Source organism: Lethenteron reissneri, chromosome 22 (assembly GCF_015708825.2).
Source record: "Lethenteron reissneri isolate LAM-NWPU_2019-01 chromosome 22, ASM1570882v1, whole genome shotgun sequence".
NCBI classification, from domain to species: domain Eukaryota; kingdom Metazoa; phylum Chordata; class Hyperoartia; order Petromyzontiformes; family Petromyzontidae; genus Lethenteron; species Lethenteron reissneri.
Window position 1 is genome coordinate 191,116 of NC_083800.1, and position 15,682 is coordinate 206,797.

Here is a 15,682-nt window from a genome sequence, read left to right on the forward strand (position 1 = left end):
TGCCCAAGCCTGTTTTCCTGCAAATAATGTGGCAAACGCACACACACGCGCGCACAAAGATAAAAGATCCTCCGTGTAGTCTTAACAGACTGCAAGGGCAAGTGCTGTTAGCGAGCACCTATAAAGGCTGGCACGGCACACGAGGGGTTGGGTGGCCAACACCACGCCCGGCCGCCGTTGTCTCCCTAGTAGCGATGTTAACACATCGCAAAAGGTACTCATTTGAGGCTGAGTCGACCTAGGGGAGGCCCAGGATCGGTTCAGATAATCATCACTGGTGTTGGCCGTGAGCGGGAATCGAACCCGGGACGCCAGGTTCGTAGCGCTGCGCGCTAACCGTTACACTACCGCTCGTCACACGCGCGCACACACACACAGACACACACACAATCCGCCGCGACCTACTTTGTCGTGAGGACAGCACGCCCAACTGGCAATGTGACACTCGTGGACACGCGCTGACAAGCGTGTGCACGAGAGCACATGTGCAGACCGCGTAATGGCAGAGGGGAGAATGAGGTTAAACAGCATCGACTTGATTGGTGTTCAAGGTATGCTGCTCAAGAGAACCTCTCATCATTACCAATGTGTCTACGTCAGTACAAACCGTATGTACGAGGGGGGAGAGACAAAGCCGACTGAAAACTTGTTTAAACTATTTTAGAGTTAATGAAGCAGTCCCAAATAATAATAATACAATGTACTCTTTTTAGAATAAGCAAATGCATTTTATGCATCTACACTGTTGAAAAGGTTGCACAGGTAGTGTCAAAAACATGGGTGTATTGTTTATCCAAATGCAATCCGAATTGTGCGAACAGCATAAAATTACGAGTTGAGGTGTCCATTCAGAACTCTCACAGATTAATGCAACTCCATGTGCCAGAGCGGCTCATGGAAGAGGATATCACAGAACTACTAATATATCTTCACGTCACTTCAGATTCACATGCTGCACGTTCCCACTTGCCATGTTTCAGAGATTGGATTGAAAGATAGTTGGTTCATTGACGCAACAGAATTGTCTGGTTTGGTTTGAATAGGATGGAGTTGTATAACGTGTTAGGGTTACGAACAGCGTACAAATACTTCTGAGATCTGTTCAGGCAGTCTTACTTCTATGCACATACTGGGAAGCGTACTTGACGTTTCGCGCACAAACTAATTGGTGCGGTGTTGCCGACGACCAAGCTGCTTGTGGTGGGGGCGGTGCTCACCATGACCTCGTTGGTGTCTCCGTGCTCAAAGTACTCCTGCACAATGGGGGTCACCGTCTTCTCAAAGTTGCCGTCCTCCAGCTCCGGGACCACCGTCTCGTACACGCAGTTCTCCTGCACACGCCGTACAGAGGCTCAAGACGGTTTTTCAGGAGGGTCCTGCCTGGCTCTCAGAATGTTGCTGTGTGTGATCCACAATGAGTCGTTTCAAGGTTATTTTTCAGCATTTGGATGTTTGGCCAATACCACTTTCATTGTTTTTAGCTGTTGTTGACGTTGGTGCTGGAGGGCCCCTGTTGCTTTTTCCTGGCTTTTGACACGGGGTTGCGTAACCTCCTGCTGTTGCCCATAATTCCATCCTGACTATCCAACCCAGCCTCCGTCTACACTAGCATAGGTTTTTGTAAGGAGTCTTAAGATGTGATTGCAATTAGATGCTACATAAATGCAGTGTTGTCGTTGTTATAATATCTAGCAGGCAAAGTAATGAGTTTCCTATGTGCCCCTTTAAAAAAAGCCGCTAAGCTTGAGGAGGCGCAAGCTGCTGTTAGCGCACCTGCGCGTCGTCGTAGTTCGGGTCCCGGGCATCAACGTTGATGTCGTCGTAAATTTGCCCGGGAACGCCCCAGACACCTTTGCCTCCAGCCCCACCTGCCACAACAACATCATGACACACCAACAACAACATTACAGCAATGGGAGTTTCTGTGACATGGTAGATAGATATGCAACCTCCCGGTTCCCCTCTACCGTCTTCCCTCCGGCCATTCACCGACTTGACAGTTACATCCTTTTTTTCCTCCTTTAGACCATCGCGTGTTGTATGGTTTTGTTCAATTATGTTCAAGGACTTTAGTTTCTAAATAAAGGTGGAGCCCTGAAATGATCGACCACACGACTGCTGGTGGAGGAGCCTGTGTAATAGGGAGCTCTACACAGCTGCTCTCTAGAGCAGTGGTGCGAGCAGGCAATTTCAATGCTGTATCTTTGGCTTGCTTTAAATATGGATTTAAGAGTTTATTGAGATTTCATGCTATGAACAGAGGCGGTTGGGGGGACATTTAATAAACTTATACCATTATTTCAACTGCAGTTCCGGGAGATCAAACTGGCAACCTCTGGATTTCAAGTCCATTGTACTCACCATTTAACACCAGGACAGCATCATACACGGTTCAATGCATGTATATTATTTGCATAAAAACTTACTTCGAAAATTAATAATTGCATGGCTTTGTGGAATATCACAGACCGTTTATCACATCGTTAGCGTCTTATTCCAGCATGTGTACCCACAAAACAAAGCTCCTTTTCCATGAATTCCCTGCCATCTAATCCACTGAGGTGCAGCCTCCCTTGCTAAATTGATGAGACAGCATTGGCCAATGCCCTACACCAAAGTTCTCTGCCTCACTGTTACGCAATACCTGGGGTGGTTTGTTCCACAATGACACAAAAAATGAAGCAGTGAATAAAAAACCGCAGTCCACTTCTCGCCATATCCCCCCCATTCAACGTCCGTGCGCCCTGAGCCATTTCAAATGGCTTTGCAGGGTCCAATTTTATCATGAGATTATATTATCGACCGAATCACTGAACATTCTTTCCCATTTCAAGTGGTGTAAGTGTGAGGCTGCACAACCCGTGCTGAACAATGGCACAACCTAATGAGGATCTCAATACCCCTTTACTGTGTCTTTGATTTCATAATTTCCCAGACGGACACATCATAATACCGCCACCACTTGCTCGAGTCAATCCACCAAAGGGGGAACAGGATGAGCATCGACAATGTACACAGCTGCAGCAACCCACAGGGGGCTGCTCAAAAAGAGCGGGCATAATCCACTACCCCCCATGGACAGGAAACGGCACACGGTGGGGTTTAGGTGGGGTCTAGTTCATTACCGGGAGGGTCACGTTTACACACGATGACGCCACAAACCCATTCATCACGACGACCTCAATGCGCAGCACACAGCTCCCCTAACGGATGGGACCGGTGACTCGAGGGAGGCGGGCGGGCAGTGCAAGCTGTACAACAGTGCCAGCAACAACAACAACAGCAACAACAACGCACCTTTCTTGGGTAGGCCTCGGCCCTTGTTGGAGCGCGAGCGCCGGTCGAGCAGCGGCGGAGCCTTGCCACGGGGACTGGTGGGGCTCACCGAGAGCGTGCCGGCCCCACCGGGCCCGCGCACTCCGTCGCCCCCCCGCGACTCCTCGGACAGCGACTCGCGTCCCGAGTCGCGCGACGAGCTCTTGCGAAGGCGGCGCTTCTCACGCGCGCGGATCCTCGCCTCGTGCAGAGCCTTCTCCTGCGGCGACCAGTTCCCGTTCATCTCCTCGCCAAAGTCCTCCGAGTCATCCACGTCGTCGTAGTCATAGGCATCCACAAACTCCGCTGTGCGCAGCGAGGGGTGGGAGTAGAGTCAGCAGCGGCAGCTTAGAGGTGAAGCTGAAGAGTCTGAAGAATCACACTCCGCCATTATAATTTTGTAATTATTATTTAATTTCTGTAAGAGTCATTCAGGTAAATTGCATTTTATAACGCTGAACATTGAAAACCACACCCATTTAACTATTGCTTTTCGTCTTATTTATATTGCTTGCAGGCCAAGTAACAATGTGCCTATAATTAGGATTCAATCCAAAAATAAACGACTCCTATTTGTTTCACCTGTACCATTTGCAGACTTGTAACAATTCACTTTACCGATTCGATACATGATCAGAATTCAAGGTCATAATTCGATGTAAAAATTTACTCATTTGTTTAATTTGTGTTGTACATGCAGGTCAAGTAACGGTCTGTCATGTCACTATTTTGACAAATCGTAACAATTCTGGGCCACGGTCCCATAGAAAATTATGTATTGTTGATTACATTGGCCATACATCAACATGTGGAGAGAGAAATAGGGGGTAAGGTGCAGGGACAGATTAACGTATTACTCGCCAATGTTGTTCGGCATAGCCAGTAATCAAACTCAGGCGGCTGGGATCATAACGCAGTGTGCCAAACCACTGCGCCACCGCTCCATCAGTGTTTAAAAACAGACGATGGAAAACTACAAAACACACTCTTAAATTTGATTAGTCGACTTAACTCAAGTAGATATTAAACTATGTTCAAAAGTAACTTTGAAAGATCACTTTTTGACCCCCAAAACCACCAACTACAAAGAGCAAGGGAAGATGGGATTAGTGGTTAGGGTAATGGTTCTCAATACAACGGTGGGGGGGGGGGGGGGGGGGGGGGGGGGCCGCAGGCTGCGACACGGTTACAGTTCGGCCACGTTGCGTTGATAAAATACACATGAAACACATACCTCACTCACACAAAACACTGATTTCCAACATGAAAAAAATGCCTGACACCGTGGTTGAAGGGAGGTGTGGACATGTTATTTTTATGTATCGTAGCCTCCGTAACCTGGGGGGGCACGCGGAGGCAGGGAGATGCGGTGTGGGAATGAACACATGGACCTGCGCTTCGGTGCTGTCCCCTGTTCCTGGGCCAGCAGAGTCAGTTCTCCACTATACATGACACCGAGGCATCAGACCCAGGACTTTGGAAGAGCTTTAACTTTAATTGGCTCAAGAAGATCCAGCTAAGGATGTGGTGGGAGATGAGCACAGCAGATGTGACGAGAGACGGAGCAAAGAATAGAGGAACGTGGAAAGAAAATCCAAGCAGCTGACCCCGAGAAGAAGCAAAACCACTTATGATAATTTCCTCCCAAAATGAAACGGGGCATATGGCATGTTTATTTTCTATATAGGGAAGTGGTATTGACGGACATGTTGAGTTTTTTTGTTGTTTGTGCGTATGCACCACTGCCAGCGTAATATCACAAAAATGATTAGGTCAGCTCAGGTGAACTTCAAACCCGATGTGAGCATGCCATCTCTTGTAGCTCTCCAGCCACATCAAGTTTTCAAGTTTCATGTATTAGGTATAGTTCTAGATTTGAAGCCTAATACAGTAAATTTAGCTGTGACGGTCCCACCTGATGACGGAGACTTGTGTTGCCTCCGAAACGTCGTGATTTATTATTTTATTAATATTATTATTTGTATTATTTATTTTTACCTACGTGACTTTACCTAAAAAACCTAAGAGTATTACGTAGAGCCTTGTGAGCCATGCGGCTCTTGAGTCGGGTGCAACTGCAACAAACTAAATACGAACGGAGAACATCTTAAAGCGACGACGTGCAACAGAAACATCCTGGATAAAGCAGCAAATCTTCCAATAAAAAACACCGCTGTGTGCAAAAATCGCAGTGCGATGCAAGTCAAACAATAACAACCATAATACAATTTAGATTACCCATATGTTTTCGAAATCAACAAAATAACGCTATAAAAACAATGTAACAACAGTAATCATGACTGACGTTTTCTACACTCTTACATCAGTATTTGATTTTGTCTACGACGATATCCAATATCATCAAATTTTCGATAACCAAGTCCAATCAATAACTCACACTCGAAGCCAAAATGTCACCGTTAATGGAAGTGGCAAAACATAATGTAGCAGCACCCTCCTGAAAAAGTGTTAATGACTCAGGTAGGATTTCCTGAGTAGACATACTACACTATTACTAACTACCATTAAGTATCTTGATTTGAAGCTTTCGTGACTGCAGGAATTCATACTCTGGTTCTTTCGGTAAAGTCACGTAGATAGAAAATAATAAGGTGACGGCCGCTTGTGTTGCGACCGAAACGTCGTGTTCTCTTTCGTTATTGTTTCTATCTACGTGACTTTACCGAAAGAACCAGAGAGTACCATTAAGTAGTTGTTGATAATTACCAATACTGCTACTTCAGCATTGCTGGGTTTCTATGGTGCATGCCAATGCTACGCCCAATATTGTTTACATCAACATTACGCAACCACACAGCGATCCTGTGCAAGTAAAACTCGTCACAACCAACCAGTGCAGGATTGGGACAATAACACCATCATTCACCGTGGAACCTCGCAATGGGAACTAATAATTCTGGTAAACACCGTGAACGGCAGGGGATACAAAGCCTGTCGACTGCTCACCCCCCTTACACGAAGCAGTGCTTTTGTGGAGGATTCCACAAGCATCAGGCTCCACACGCCTCCTCCTCCCTGTGCCTCCGCCCTTCCCTCCCCACGCAGCACGGAACCCGAACAGGCACCACACGGGCCTAGTAAACAATGGGCAAGTCTGGACTCGTGCATTCAATTTGGTGTGAGGTTTGACTGTTTTTTCAAATGTTTCCTTAGGCTAATGGGCACAAAGATTTAATCAGATGGTACAAACGAGGAAGACGGTGCAGGCAAGGTGCTGGAGATGGGAATACACACAAGAGGTGGAAGTATTAAAATACCCTCTGTACTGTTACATGATAAAATGTAACAGCACAGAGGGTCTCAACAAAAAATAGTACAAATGAGACAGAGTTTAAGACAAACGGCGAAGACTAATTATACAGCACACGACGGTAGATTGCCAAAAAAAACAAAAGTACAATCCACGTAAGACAGTACAAAATAATTCAAAGAATCGATTCAGGAATCCAATCTAGTTTGAGTTCAGGAATCGATCCTTATTAGACTCGTGAGCGGGCTGGTAAACATCGCTCAGAGCCCATCCTCCTATTGGTGCAGCCGGCGTCGTGCGCACCCCCGCTCCCCCACCCACGTCAGCCCATTTGCCAGCTACTCAGAACTGTTACGCTCAAACCAATCCCTGTTATCTCGAGCGACAGGGGGCTCCTGCAGGGCCCAGTGATCTCAAGTTCTTTGCGTGGCGGGGGCCATGGGCAGCCCACAAAACCCAACAACGGCAACAGAGAGACGTCTCGACACGTCCAACAATCACCATCGCAGGCAAATTCTTATCCAACACGAAACGGCCTCTGCCGTGTCGCGACCAGCACGGTGCACAAACACACGCCACAGTACTACGTTTAGTTATCGAGTTGCAAGTGGAATGAATAATGCACATCTTTGACAGATCAATAGCATGATAATGCACCATTCATTGTATCAATAATCGAGCATGATGAACATATTTCGATACATCAGCAGCGGCACGTGTCCATGAAGAGCTGTATTGGACATCAACTGCTGCCTGGGGGCTAATCCCCATTCCATGAGGATCGTGGGGGTTAAGGTGGCTATACTTCACCACCCTGGTCAGCATGGGTTGAAAGCAGGAAGCAGAGACACGAGAGCATAGAAGTACTGTACAGCGCAACAATGCATCTGGTTGCTGACATTTAGTCCTGCAGCAACAGCAGCCCGTGGCGGCATGTGTTTGATGAAAGGTCGCTGCTCAGGTGAACGCTGCGCAGGCTCGAACCTGCTTAGCTGTCGAGATCCAAACCGCTCAGGTGCATTCTGTGTTTCACGTTTATGCAAGTGACCTGGCGTAGCAGTAGTATATAATAATAAATACATCTCTAAATGCATCAATCTTACAATTATGATGACGATTACAGTGACAAAGACGAACATCTTTCAACGAAACAATCAGCGTGTGGTAAGAATTTACGTGAAAAAAGCCGTCTGTCAGCTACCGTCCCAGGCAAGATCACCCCCCATCTCGAGGCCAAGGTTATGCACCTTACAAACACACCAACTCGAGTTTCTGAGAGGAGGGGATTTGTACAGCTATTTTATTGTCATTTGCTAGAAGTTCTGCTTTTGGTTCCAGGGCTATAAGCAGAACGACAAACATGGTTTGTTATCTTGATCGAGATACGGTGAAGCGGTGTTAGGTCAATATGATTTAAGTAGTAAAATCTGCACGTATAGAACCATATTTAAAACTGTCCTTGCTCAGGGTGGTATTAACAAAATGTTTGTAAATAGGGCAAAGTAATCACCGTGCTCGTTAGAAGCCAGCAGCAGCTCACGCACAGCGACTCGAACCGGATCCAACTGACTGTGCGTGCGTGTGTGTTCGTGTGTGTTCGTGCTTGCGTAGATATAAACACGTGGAGGGCACAAAGGGACAGACTGGGTTGGATTTAGCGGATAGAAGGGGATGGCGGTTTGTGTTAGGGATATCTGGTTAGGGTTGGGGATAGTTTCTGGACAAGGTTATGGAGTTAGGGGGTTAGGTTAGAGATTCGGTAAGGAATCGGGTTAAGGGACGAGGTTAGAGAGTTAGGGGATGGAGTTATAAACATATTTAGGGGGTTAAGTATTAGGCGAGGGGGTTACAGGATATTATGGGTGTAGTAGGGGATCGGATTAGCGGTGGGGTGAGGCTCTGGGCGACTGATTTAGTGCAACGCTATTTGTGCACGACCGCCCGCCAGCGTTGGCGGGACCGCCGCGGTGCGCAGACGCTGGCGAGAGATCCACTCGTACACCGATTGGTGCCCCGGTGTCCTCCTACCCACACCAAGCAAACACTGCTGCCTCGCGCGGTCCAGCAGCACCCCCAGTTTACCCTGCTCCTCAATAGGCGCCCGAAGGCTGGGGCCGTCCTGCCTAGTAAGTAAATACGTGTCATTGTCAGCAGGCCCCGCGCGCTCCGGCACGCTGGGCCCCCCATGCCTACGCAGCTCACCCCCCTCCACCCCTCCACCACACCGAGGGGCGGGCGAGTGACGTCTCCCGTAAACAACTGGGCCGCGAGGGGGCAGCCAGGCCTTGCGTCAGGCTCGGCCCCTTTGTTGTTGTTGTTTTGCACACACACACGCGCGCACACAGACACGCGTCCCCTCCACCCCCTCGGACTCGCAGGCTGGTTACCCCCGGGGGGGCTTGCTGCCTCCTGCGACGGGGCGAGCGCTCGCAGACATCCAAGGTTGCGAGGTCAAATCCTGAGATTGGACTCAGCCCATCATCCTTTCCTTCGGGGTCGATAGAATAGTACCACTTTGTTCGGACGTGAACAGTGGGTTGTCCTGTGCATAGACTCGCCCTCACCCATAAAAATCGGGCATTTCCACCAGGGCTATGAATAGGGCTAGGGATAGGAAATGAGCACGACCTCGATTACGATTTGAGCAGGAACTCGCTTGAAATGTAAACTGACGAGTTAGTTTCCACACATCCTGGCCAAGCCGATCCCACTGAGTTCCAGAACCGGGCTGAAATGTTGCACTCAAATACAGCCTGACGACGGGAGCAGGTTGAGACGTTACACGTCTGTACAGCATAACAAGGGAGAGAGACCTCGGTGAACCGGTCCGAGCAACCCACACAGGCGAAGCGACTCAAATACACAGCAGCTAACACACACACACACGCAGGCAACACATGTAAAAGCGTGCAAACGTTTCACAAACACGAAATCGTAGCACAAGTTCGGACGAAGCGGGCCGTGATGACACCAAAGTGCGCACATCGCGAGCCGCGGTGACGGCTCAAGCCGCATTCAGCTCACCCCCAATCCTGAAGCACTCGCTTAAAATGTTAAATTGCCTTCGAAAGTTATACCCAACTAATCCTCGTGTAATTTTAATGCATCTTAAAACAAAGATTTGCGTTAAAATGCGTATTAAGAGAATACTGTGCATACGGTACTTTGCCATTGTTAACGATTTTTAATCGATTAATATCAAGGGGGTTTTCTTTCCCCACTTGCAAAGGGGGTCACGGCGTTAAGCAACGTCGAATTCACAGCAGATACTTGTTCTAATATTGTATTGTCGTTCAGCTGCATTGTGTCGCCGTGTCGAATTGTGCTACGAGTTGGTATCGTGCTGACACAGTGCTACCGGGCGTCTCGCTGCTGCTGCTGTTGCTGCATTGTAACTCTAATCTCATCTGGTTACCGAGTGAGTTGTCGTGTTCCTGCAGCAGTGTTCTGTGTCTGCCGTTGTCCCACTGCGTCGTCGTCCCGTAACCGCGTCAGTGCTACCGCTTATCGCCCCGCAGTTGTCGAGGCTGTTGCGTGCCTGCTATGTCACAGGGCTGCTATCGTGCCGAGCTCAGACGCACTGTGTTACACCCCGTCGTGTCCACGTCGTGTCCACGTTGTCAGCTCGTATGCTGTGGCATGACATCACTGCGTCGCAACAGAGTCCCATTGTGTCCGTGCGTCTCCCCCGTACCGTCCTCTTGAGGCGCTTGCCTGTTGTATGTTACTGTACACTCGTGTGTGGTTCGGGGTTGTGGTGGTTTGCGTTGTGTCGATTGTTGTGCCGTGCTGCGCTGGGTGGTGTTTATTGTGCAGTGCTGCGCAGTGTTGTTTATTGTGCAGTGCTGCGTAGTGTTGTTTATTGTGCAGTGCTGCGTAGTGTTGTTTATTGTGCCGTGCTGCGCAGTGTTGTTTATTGTGCAGTGCTGCGCAGTGTTGTTTATTGCGCAGTGCTGCGTAGTGTTGTTTATTGTGCAGTGCTGCGCAGTGTTGGTTATTGTGCAATGCTGCGCAGTGTTGTTTATTGTGCAGTGCTGCGTAGTGTTGTTTATTGTGCAGTGCTGCGTAGTGTTGTTTATTGTGCAGTGCTGCGTAGTGTTGTTTATTGTGCAGTGCTGCGTAGTGTTGTTTATTGTGCAGTGCTGCGTAGTGTTGTTTATTGTGCAGTGCTGCGTAGTGTTGTTTATTGTGCAGTGCTGCGTAGTGTTGTTTATGTGCAGTGCTGCGTAGTGTTGTTTATGTGCAGTGCTGCGTAGTGTTGTTTATTGTGCAGTGCTGCCTAGTGTTGTTTATTGTGCCGTGCTGCGTCGTGTTGTTTATTGTGCAGTGCTGCGTTGTGTTGTTTATTGTGCAGTGCTGCGTAGTGTTGTTTATTGTGCAGTGCTGCGTTGTGTTGTATATTTTGCAGTGCTGCGTAGTGTTGTTTATTGTGTAGTGCTGCGTAGTGTTGTTTATGTGCAGTGCTGCGTAGTGTTGTTTATTGTGCAGTGCTGCGTAGTGTTGTTTATTGTGCAGTGCTGCGTAGTGTTGTTTATTGTGCAGTGCTGCGTAGTGTTGTTTATGTGCAGTGCTGCGTAGTGTTGTTTATTGTGCAGTGCTGCGTAGTGTTGTTTATGTGCAGTGCTGTGGAATGGCGTGGCGTTATGTAGACGCTATTGTGTTGTTTACTGTGGAGAGTGTAGTGTTGCGTATATGGTGCAGTGTCGTGTTGTGTTGTGTTGCTGTGTGCGTGCTGTCGTGTTGTTGTGTGCGTGCTGTAGTGTTATTGTGTGTGTATGCTGTAGTGTTGCGTATATGGTGCAGTGTCGTGTTGCTGTAGTGTTGCTGTGTGTGTGCTGTAGTGTTGTGTGTGTATGCTGTAGTGTTGTTGTGTGTGTGCTGTAGTGTTGCTGTGTGTGTGCTGTAGTGTTGTTGTGTGTGTGCTGTAGTGTTGTTGTGTGTGTGCTGTAGTGTTGTTGTGTGTGTGCTGTAGTGTTGTTGTGTGTGTGCTGTAGTGTTGTTGTGTGTGTGCTGTAGTGTTGCTGTGTGTGCTGTAGTGTTGTTGTGTGTGTGCTGTAGTGTTGTTGTGTGTGTGCTGTAGTGTTGTGTGTGTGTGCTGTAGTGTTGTGTGTGTGCTGTAGTGTTGCTGTGTGTGTGCTGTAGTGTTGTTGTGTGTGTGCTGTAGTGTTGTGTGTGTGTGCTGTAGTGTTGTTGTGTGTGTGCTGTAGTGTTGCTGTGTGTGTGCTGTAGTGTTGTTGTGTGTGTGCTGTAGTGTTGTTGTGTGTGTGCTGTAGTGTTGTTGTGTGTGTGCTGTAGTGTTGTTGTGTGTGTGCTGTAGTGTTGCTGTGTGTGCTGTAGTGTTGTTGTGTGTGTGCTGTAGTGTTGTTGTGTGTGTGCTGTAGTGTTGTGTGTGTGCTGTAGTGTTGTGTGTGTGCTGTAGTGTTGCTGTGTGTGTGCTGTAGTGTTGTTGTGTGTGCTGTAGTGTTGTTTACTGTGCAATGTTGTTGTGTGCATGGTGAAGTGTTGCTGTGTGCTGTAGTGTTGTTGTGTGCATGCTGTAGTGTTGTTTACTGTGCAGTGTTGTTGTGTGCATGCTGTAGTGTTGCTGTGTGCTGTAGTGTTGCTGTGTGTGTGCTGTAGTGTTGTTGTGTGTGCTGTAGTGTTGCTGTAGTGTTGTTGTGTGCATGGTGAAGTGTTGTTACGCAGTGTTGAGGATGTGTGGCGCTGTTGTTTACGTCACCGCCACTGCTCGTGTGTACGCTATTGTTGTTGTTGTTGTTCAGCCTGTGTGTGACTTGTGTACTGCACTCGCTCAGTCTATCCCTGCTCGACTGTGGCGGCGGTCTCGCGTCGCGCACAAATCACTCCCCGGTCGTCTCCCGGAGCGAGCGCGTCCGCGGGCAAGCTCACTCGAGCGTTGTTACTTTGTTGTGCTTTTGGAATTGTGTTATTACGCCACTTGGCGTGTTACTGTTGTGTACACAATGCAGCATGGCAGTGGCGTTATGTTTACACAAGTACGTTGTTGTTGTGTTAATGTATTGTTGTGTTTTTATGCATAAATCAGCAGCCCATCTTCCGGGGCGAGTGTAACAAAGCCGTGTCGCCATGTCGTTCCACCGTGGTGTGTGTCACATCTTGTGTCGCTTTATGTCGACTGCTTTGCGTGTTAATCACCCTCGGGCTCTCCCTCTATGATGATGCACTACGCGTCCGTGTTGCTCATTCTCGCGTCGCTCGTTGTGTATGACACTTTGTGTGGTTGTGGTTGTTGTTGTTGTGGTTGTGTTGTTGTTGTTGTTGTGTTTGACCCCCACCTCCCGGGGCGAGTCTGCCCGCGGGCCGGGCCTCCAGGGTCTCGGCGGCCATGGCTCGGCTCGGCTCGGCGGTGGCGATGCCCCTCGCGCCGCACCACGACCAGGGGGACAGAGACGGAGACGAAGTCTCTGGAAAGCAAAGCCACAGCACCAGCACCACCACCACCATCAACAACACCACCACCATCAACAACAACACGACTTCTCCACGGCCCCACGCAACTAATTGTAATTACATAAATTGCCCAAAGATTTCCTCAGTAACTTACAGTGGCGAGCGCCTCTTTTTTTTCCCTATTCAATCGCCTCGGAACAATAACAGCAGCAGCAGCAGAAGAGGTGATGTTGATAATACAAATAATTACTTTAAAAAAAACGTTCGAGATTTCGAATCTACAACGATTCGGTTGCAATTAATGACAGCGTGAAGCGAAAAAAAGTGTGCGTTTGATGTTTGTTATGTTGTGTTTTGTTAGTTTAATGTTGGTTGTGAGGTAAAGTAACTACAACTAAGCAGGACCAGGGACTGTGTGGAGAGGACGCGGGGGGCGCCTTTTATATAGCGGGGGTGAGGGGGCGGGGCGTGGGTGAGGGGCGGGGCGGGGGCGAGGGGGCGGGGGCGAGGGGGCGGGGCGTGGGTGACACGTGGGCCCCGCCCCCCTCGCGTCACAGTTACCGGGCAGAGGGATGCCAAACGATCGTAGAATCGATCCAATTGCAACGATTCCACCAATGGATCGATGTAGAAGTTTACCATTGTTTTGTACATAAACATTTATGGCGCTGTATTTAATGTACTTTGGAATCAGCAGCCACAGGGTCAATCCATTGCTGGATGAAGCCACCACCCATCCCCCGCCGCAATCTCTCACGATCCAGCGAGCGATGTCATAATCCTGCCAGCACACGAGCTCACTCTGCCGCTCCATCTCTGCGACGGACGTCTTCTCGGGCGCATTTGCCAACCTTTAGCTGCCACTCCGCTACCAGTCTCGACCATCGCTCCTTCTCGCCGCCACGTGGCCTGCCCGAGCCCACTCGTGGATGCAAACCTGCGTGCGTTACATTTCGATTTCAAGCTTTCGTGGCTGCAGGGATTCATATTCTTGGATCTTTCGGTAAAGTCACGTTGAAGGGAAATAAAAATAAAATTGTTTTATTTTTATAATTTGATGATTTCCCTTCTACGTGACTTTACCGAAAGATCCAAGAATAAGAATCCCTGCGTACGTTCTCTCGTCGATGCGTTCCTCCTTCCATCTCAGCGAGATGGGACGCAATGTCACTCGCCGTGATTCTTTGAGGACTTTTCAGATTTGGCTTCATGTTCATAGTCAATGCCCCCATGTCTCTTCGTCTACGCGTCACAGCAGGTCACACGCACGGAGTTAAATATCCCTCACACACTCACGTGGCGATGTTTGGTTACAGTTTTCACAGATTCACAAACACAACAGCGACGTTGTTGGTGTGAATCGACTTTGCATGCGACGCAACAGACAGGAATCGACTCACGAATCGTTTTAATTGGAATCGTTAGAATCCATTTCTGTTCGTGGCTTGAATGCAGGCTCCGAACCAAGCCGCCCAAGTTCGATTCGCGCTCACGGCCACCATCAATGACGATGATCTGAATCGGTCCTGAGGCTCCTCGACTACGACTCGGTCTCAAACGAGCGCCTGGTACGATTCGTAAAAATCGCCACTGGGGAGACAAAGGCGGCCGGGCGTGGTGCTGGCCACCCACCCCCTCGTGTGCCACAGTGCCAGCCTTCATGGGGAGCGAGTAGCAGCACTTGCCCCAACAGCCTGCCGAGGCTACACGGGGGATCTTCGTCTTTGTCCCCCCCCCTCAGCCCCACGTGACCGGAGGCAGCGCGCGCCCACTCAAATCCCCCGCGGCCCCTCCCCCCGTTCTCCACCCTGGGCGCTACCCCCCCTCCCCGCTTCCTTAACCACGTGACTAGCGACAGCGCGCGATGAAACGCCCCATGGAAGGGGGCCCACGTGATCGGAGACACCGCGCGGCTATTGGCTGAGCGGGAGCCGCGGTGGGGGAGGCGTGTCCCGCGGGGAACCAATGGCAGAAGGGTGACGTCACCTCTCGCCCATAACAACAGCGGCAGCTGTAGGGGGCGTGGGGTGGTGGTTCAGCTCTGCAGTCCAGACTCGGGTGGAAATTCCACATTCCGATGGTGGGGGGCGAGTACGTCCAAAGGACAACCCAACTGTTGTTTTCATCTTCTAAATTGTAAACGCGTTCATTTAGAACACTAAGGTGTGAAGACCTCGATTTGAAGCTTTCGTGACTGCAGAAATCCATACTTTTTGGTTATTTCGGTAAAGTCACGTGGGTTTTGTTTGATTTTATAGCGACGTGAACCAAAGAGTAGAGAGGTGTGAAGGTGTTCAAACACCAAATAGATGAAGCTCTCGCATGGCACGAGCCACATAGTTGTGGCACAACGTGCCAATACACGTGCTCTGATATATAATACTGTACACGCATTGCCTCTGAAACTGGGCTACACCATAATGACAGCCTTCTGCATGGCCTTGTCTCAGCTGTGTTAGACCAGAGGACGCCAAAAGGCGAATTTATTTTTGTGTTTAGTTTGTTGTCCTCACCCCGCACTCCCCGATGGGCACGATTGGCTACGTACGGTGCGAAAGAAGTTTAACATACAGTAGTGGCCACGTGGCCAGGGAGGTGAAGTATGGCGTGGCAGGGTCGTGAGGGTTGCTACGGATATGGGAGGCCGTCAGCAGAGGATTGACGAACATTTAGTAATACTGTACT

General features: G+C 49.2%; 1 protein-coding gene across 1 annotated transcript in view; it reads right to left on the reverse strand.

Moving 5' to 3' along the window:
• Positions 1 to 13,402, reverse strand: part of LOC133345439 (programmed cell death protein 4-like) — a 34,885-nt gene extending 21,483 nt beyond the window's left edge. The window contains exons 1-5 of the mRNA XM_061556171.1: positions 13,152 to 13,402; positions 12,883 to 13,011; positions 3,298 to 3,621; positions 1,774 to 1,868; positions 1,218 to 1,331 (exon numbers count right to left, since the gene is read on the reverse strand). Coding sequence (XP_061412155.1) covers positions 1,218 to 1,331; positions 1,774 to 1,868; positions 3,298 to 3,621; positions 12,883 to 12,934 — 585 coding nt within the window. The 5' untranslated portion in view covers positions 12,935 to 13,011; positions 13,152 to 13,402. The remainder of the gene's footprint in view (positions 1 to 1,217; positions 1,332 to 1,773; positions 1,869 to 3,297; positions 3,622 to 12,882; positions 13,012 to 13,151) is intronic.
• Positions 13,403 to 15,682: the final 2,280 nt, after the last annotated feature.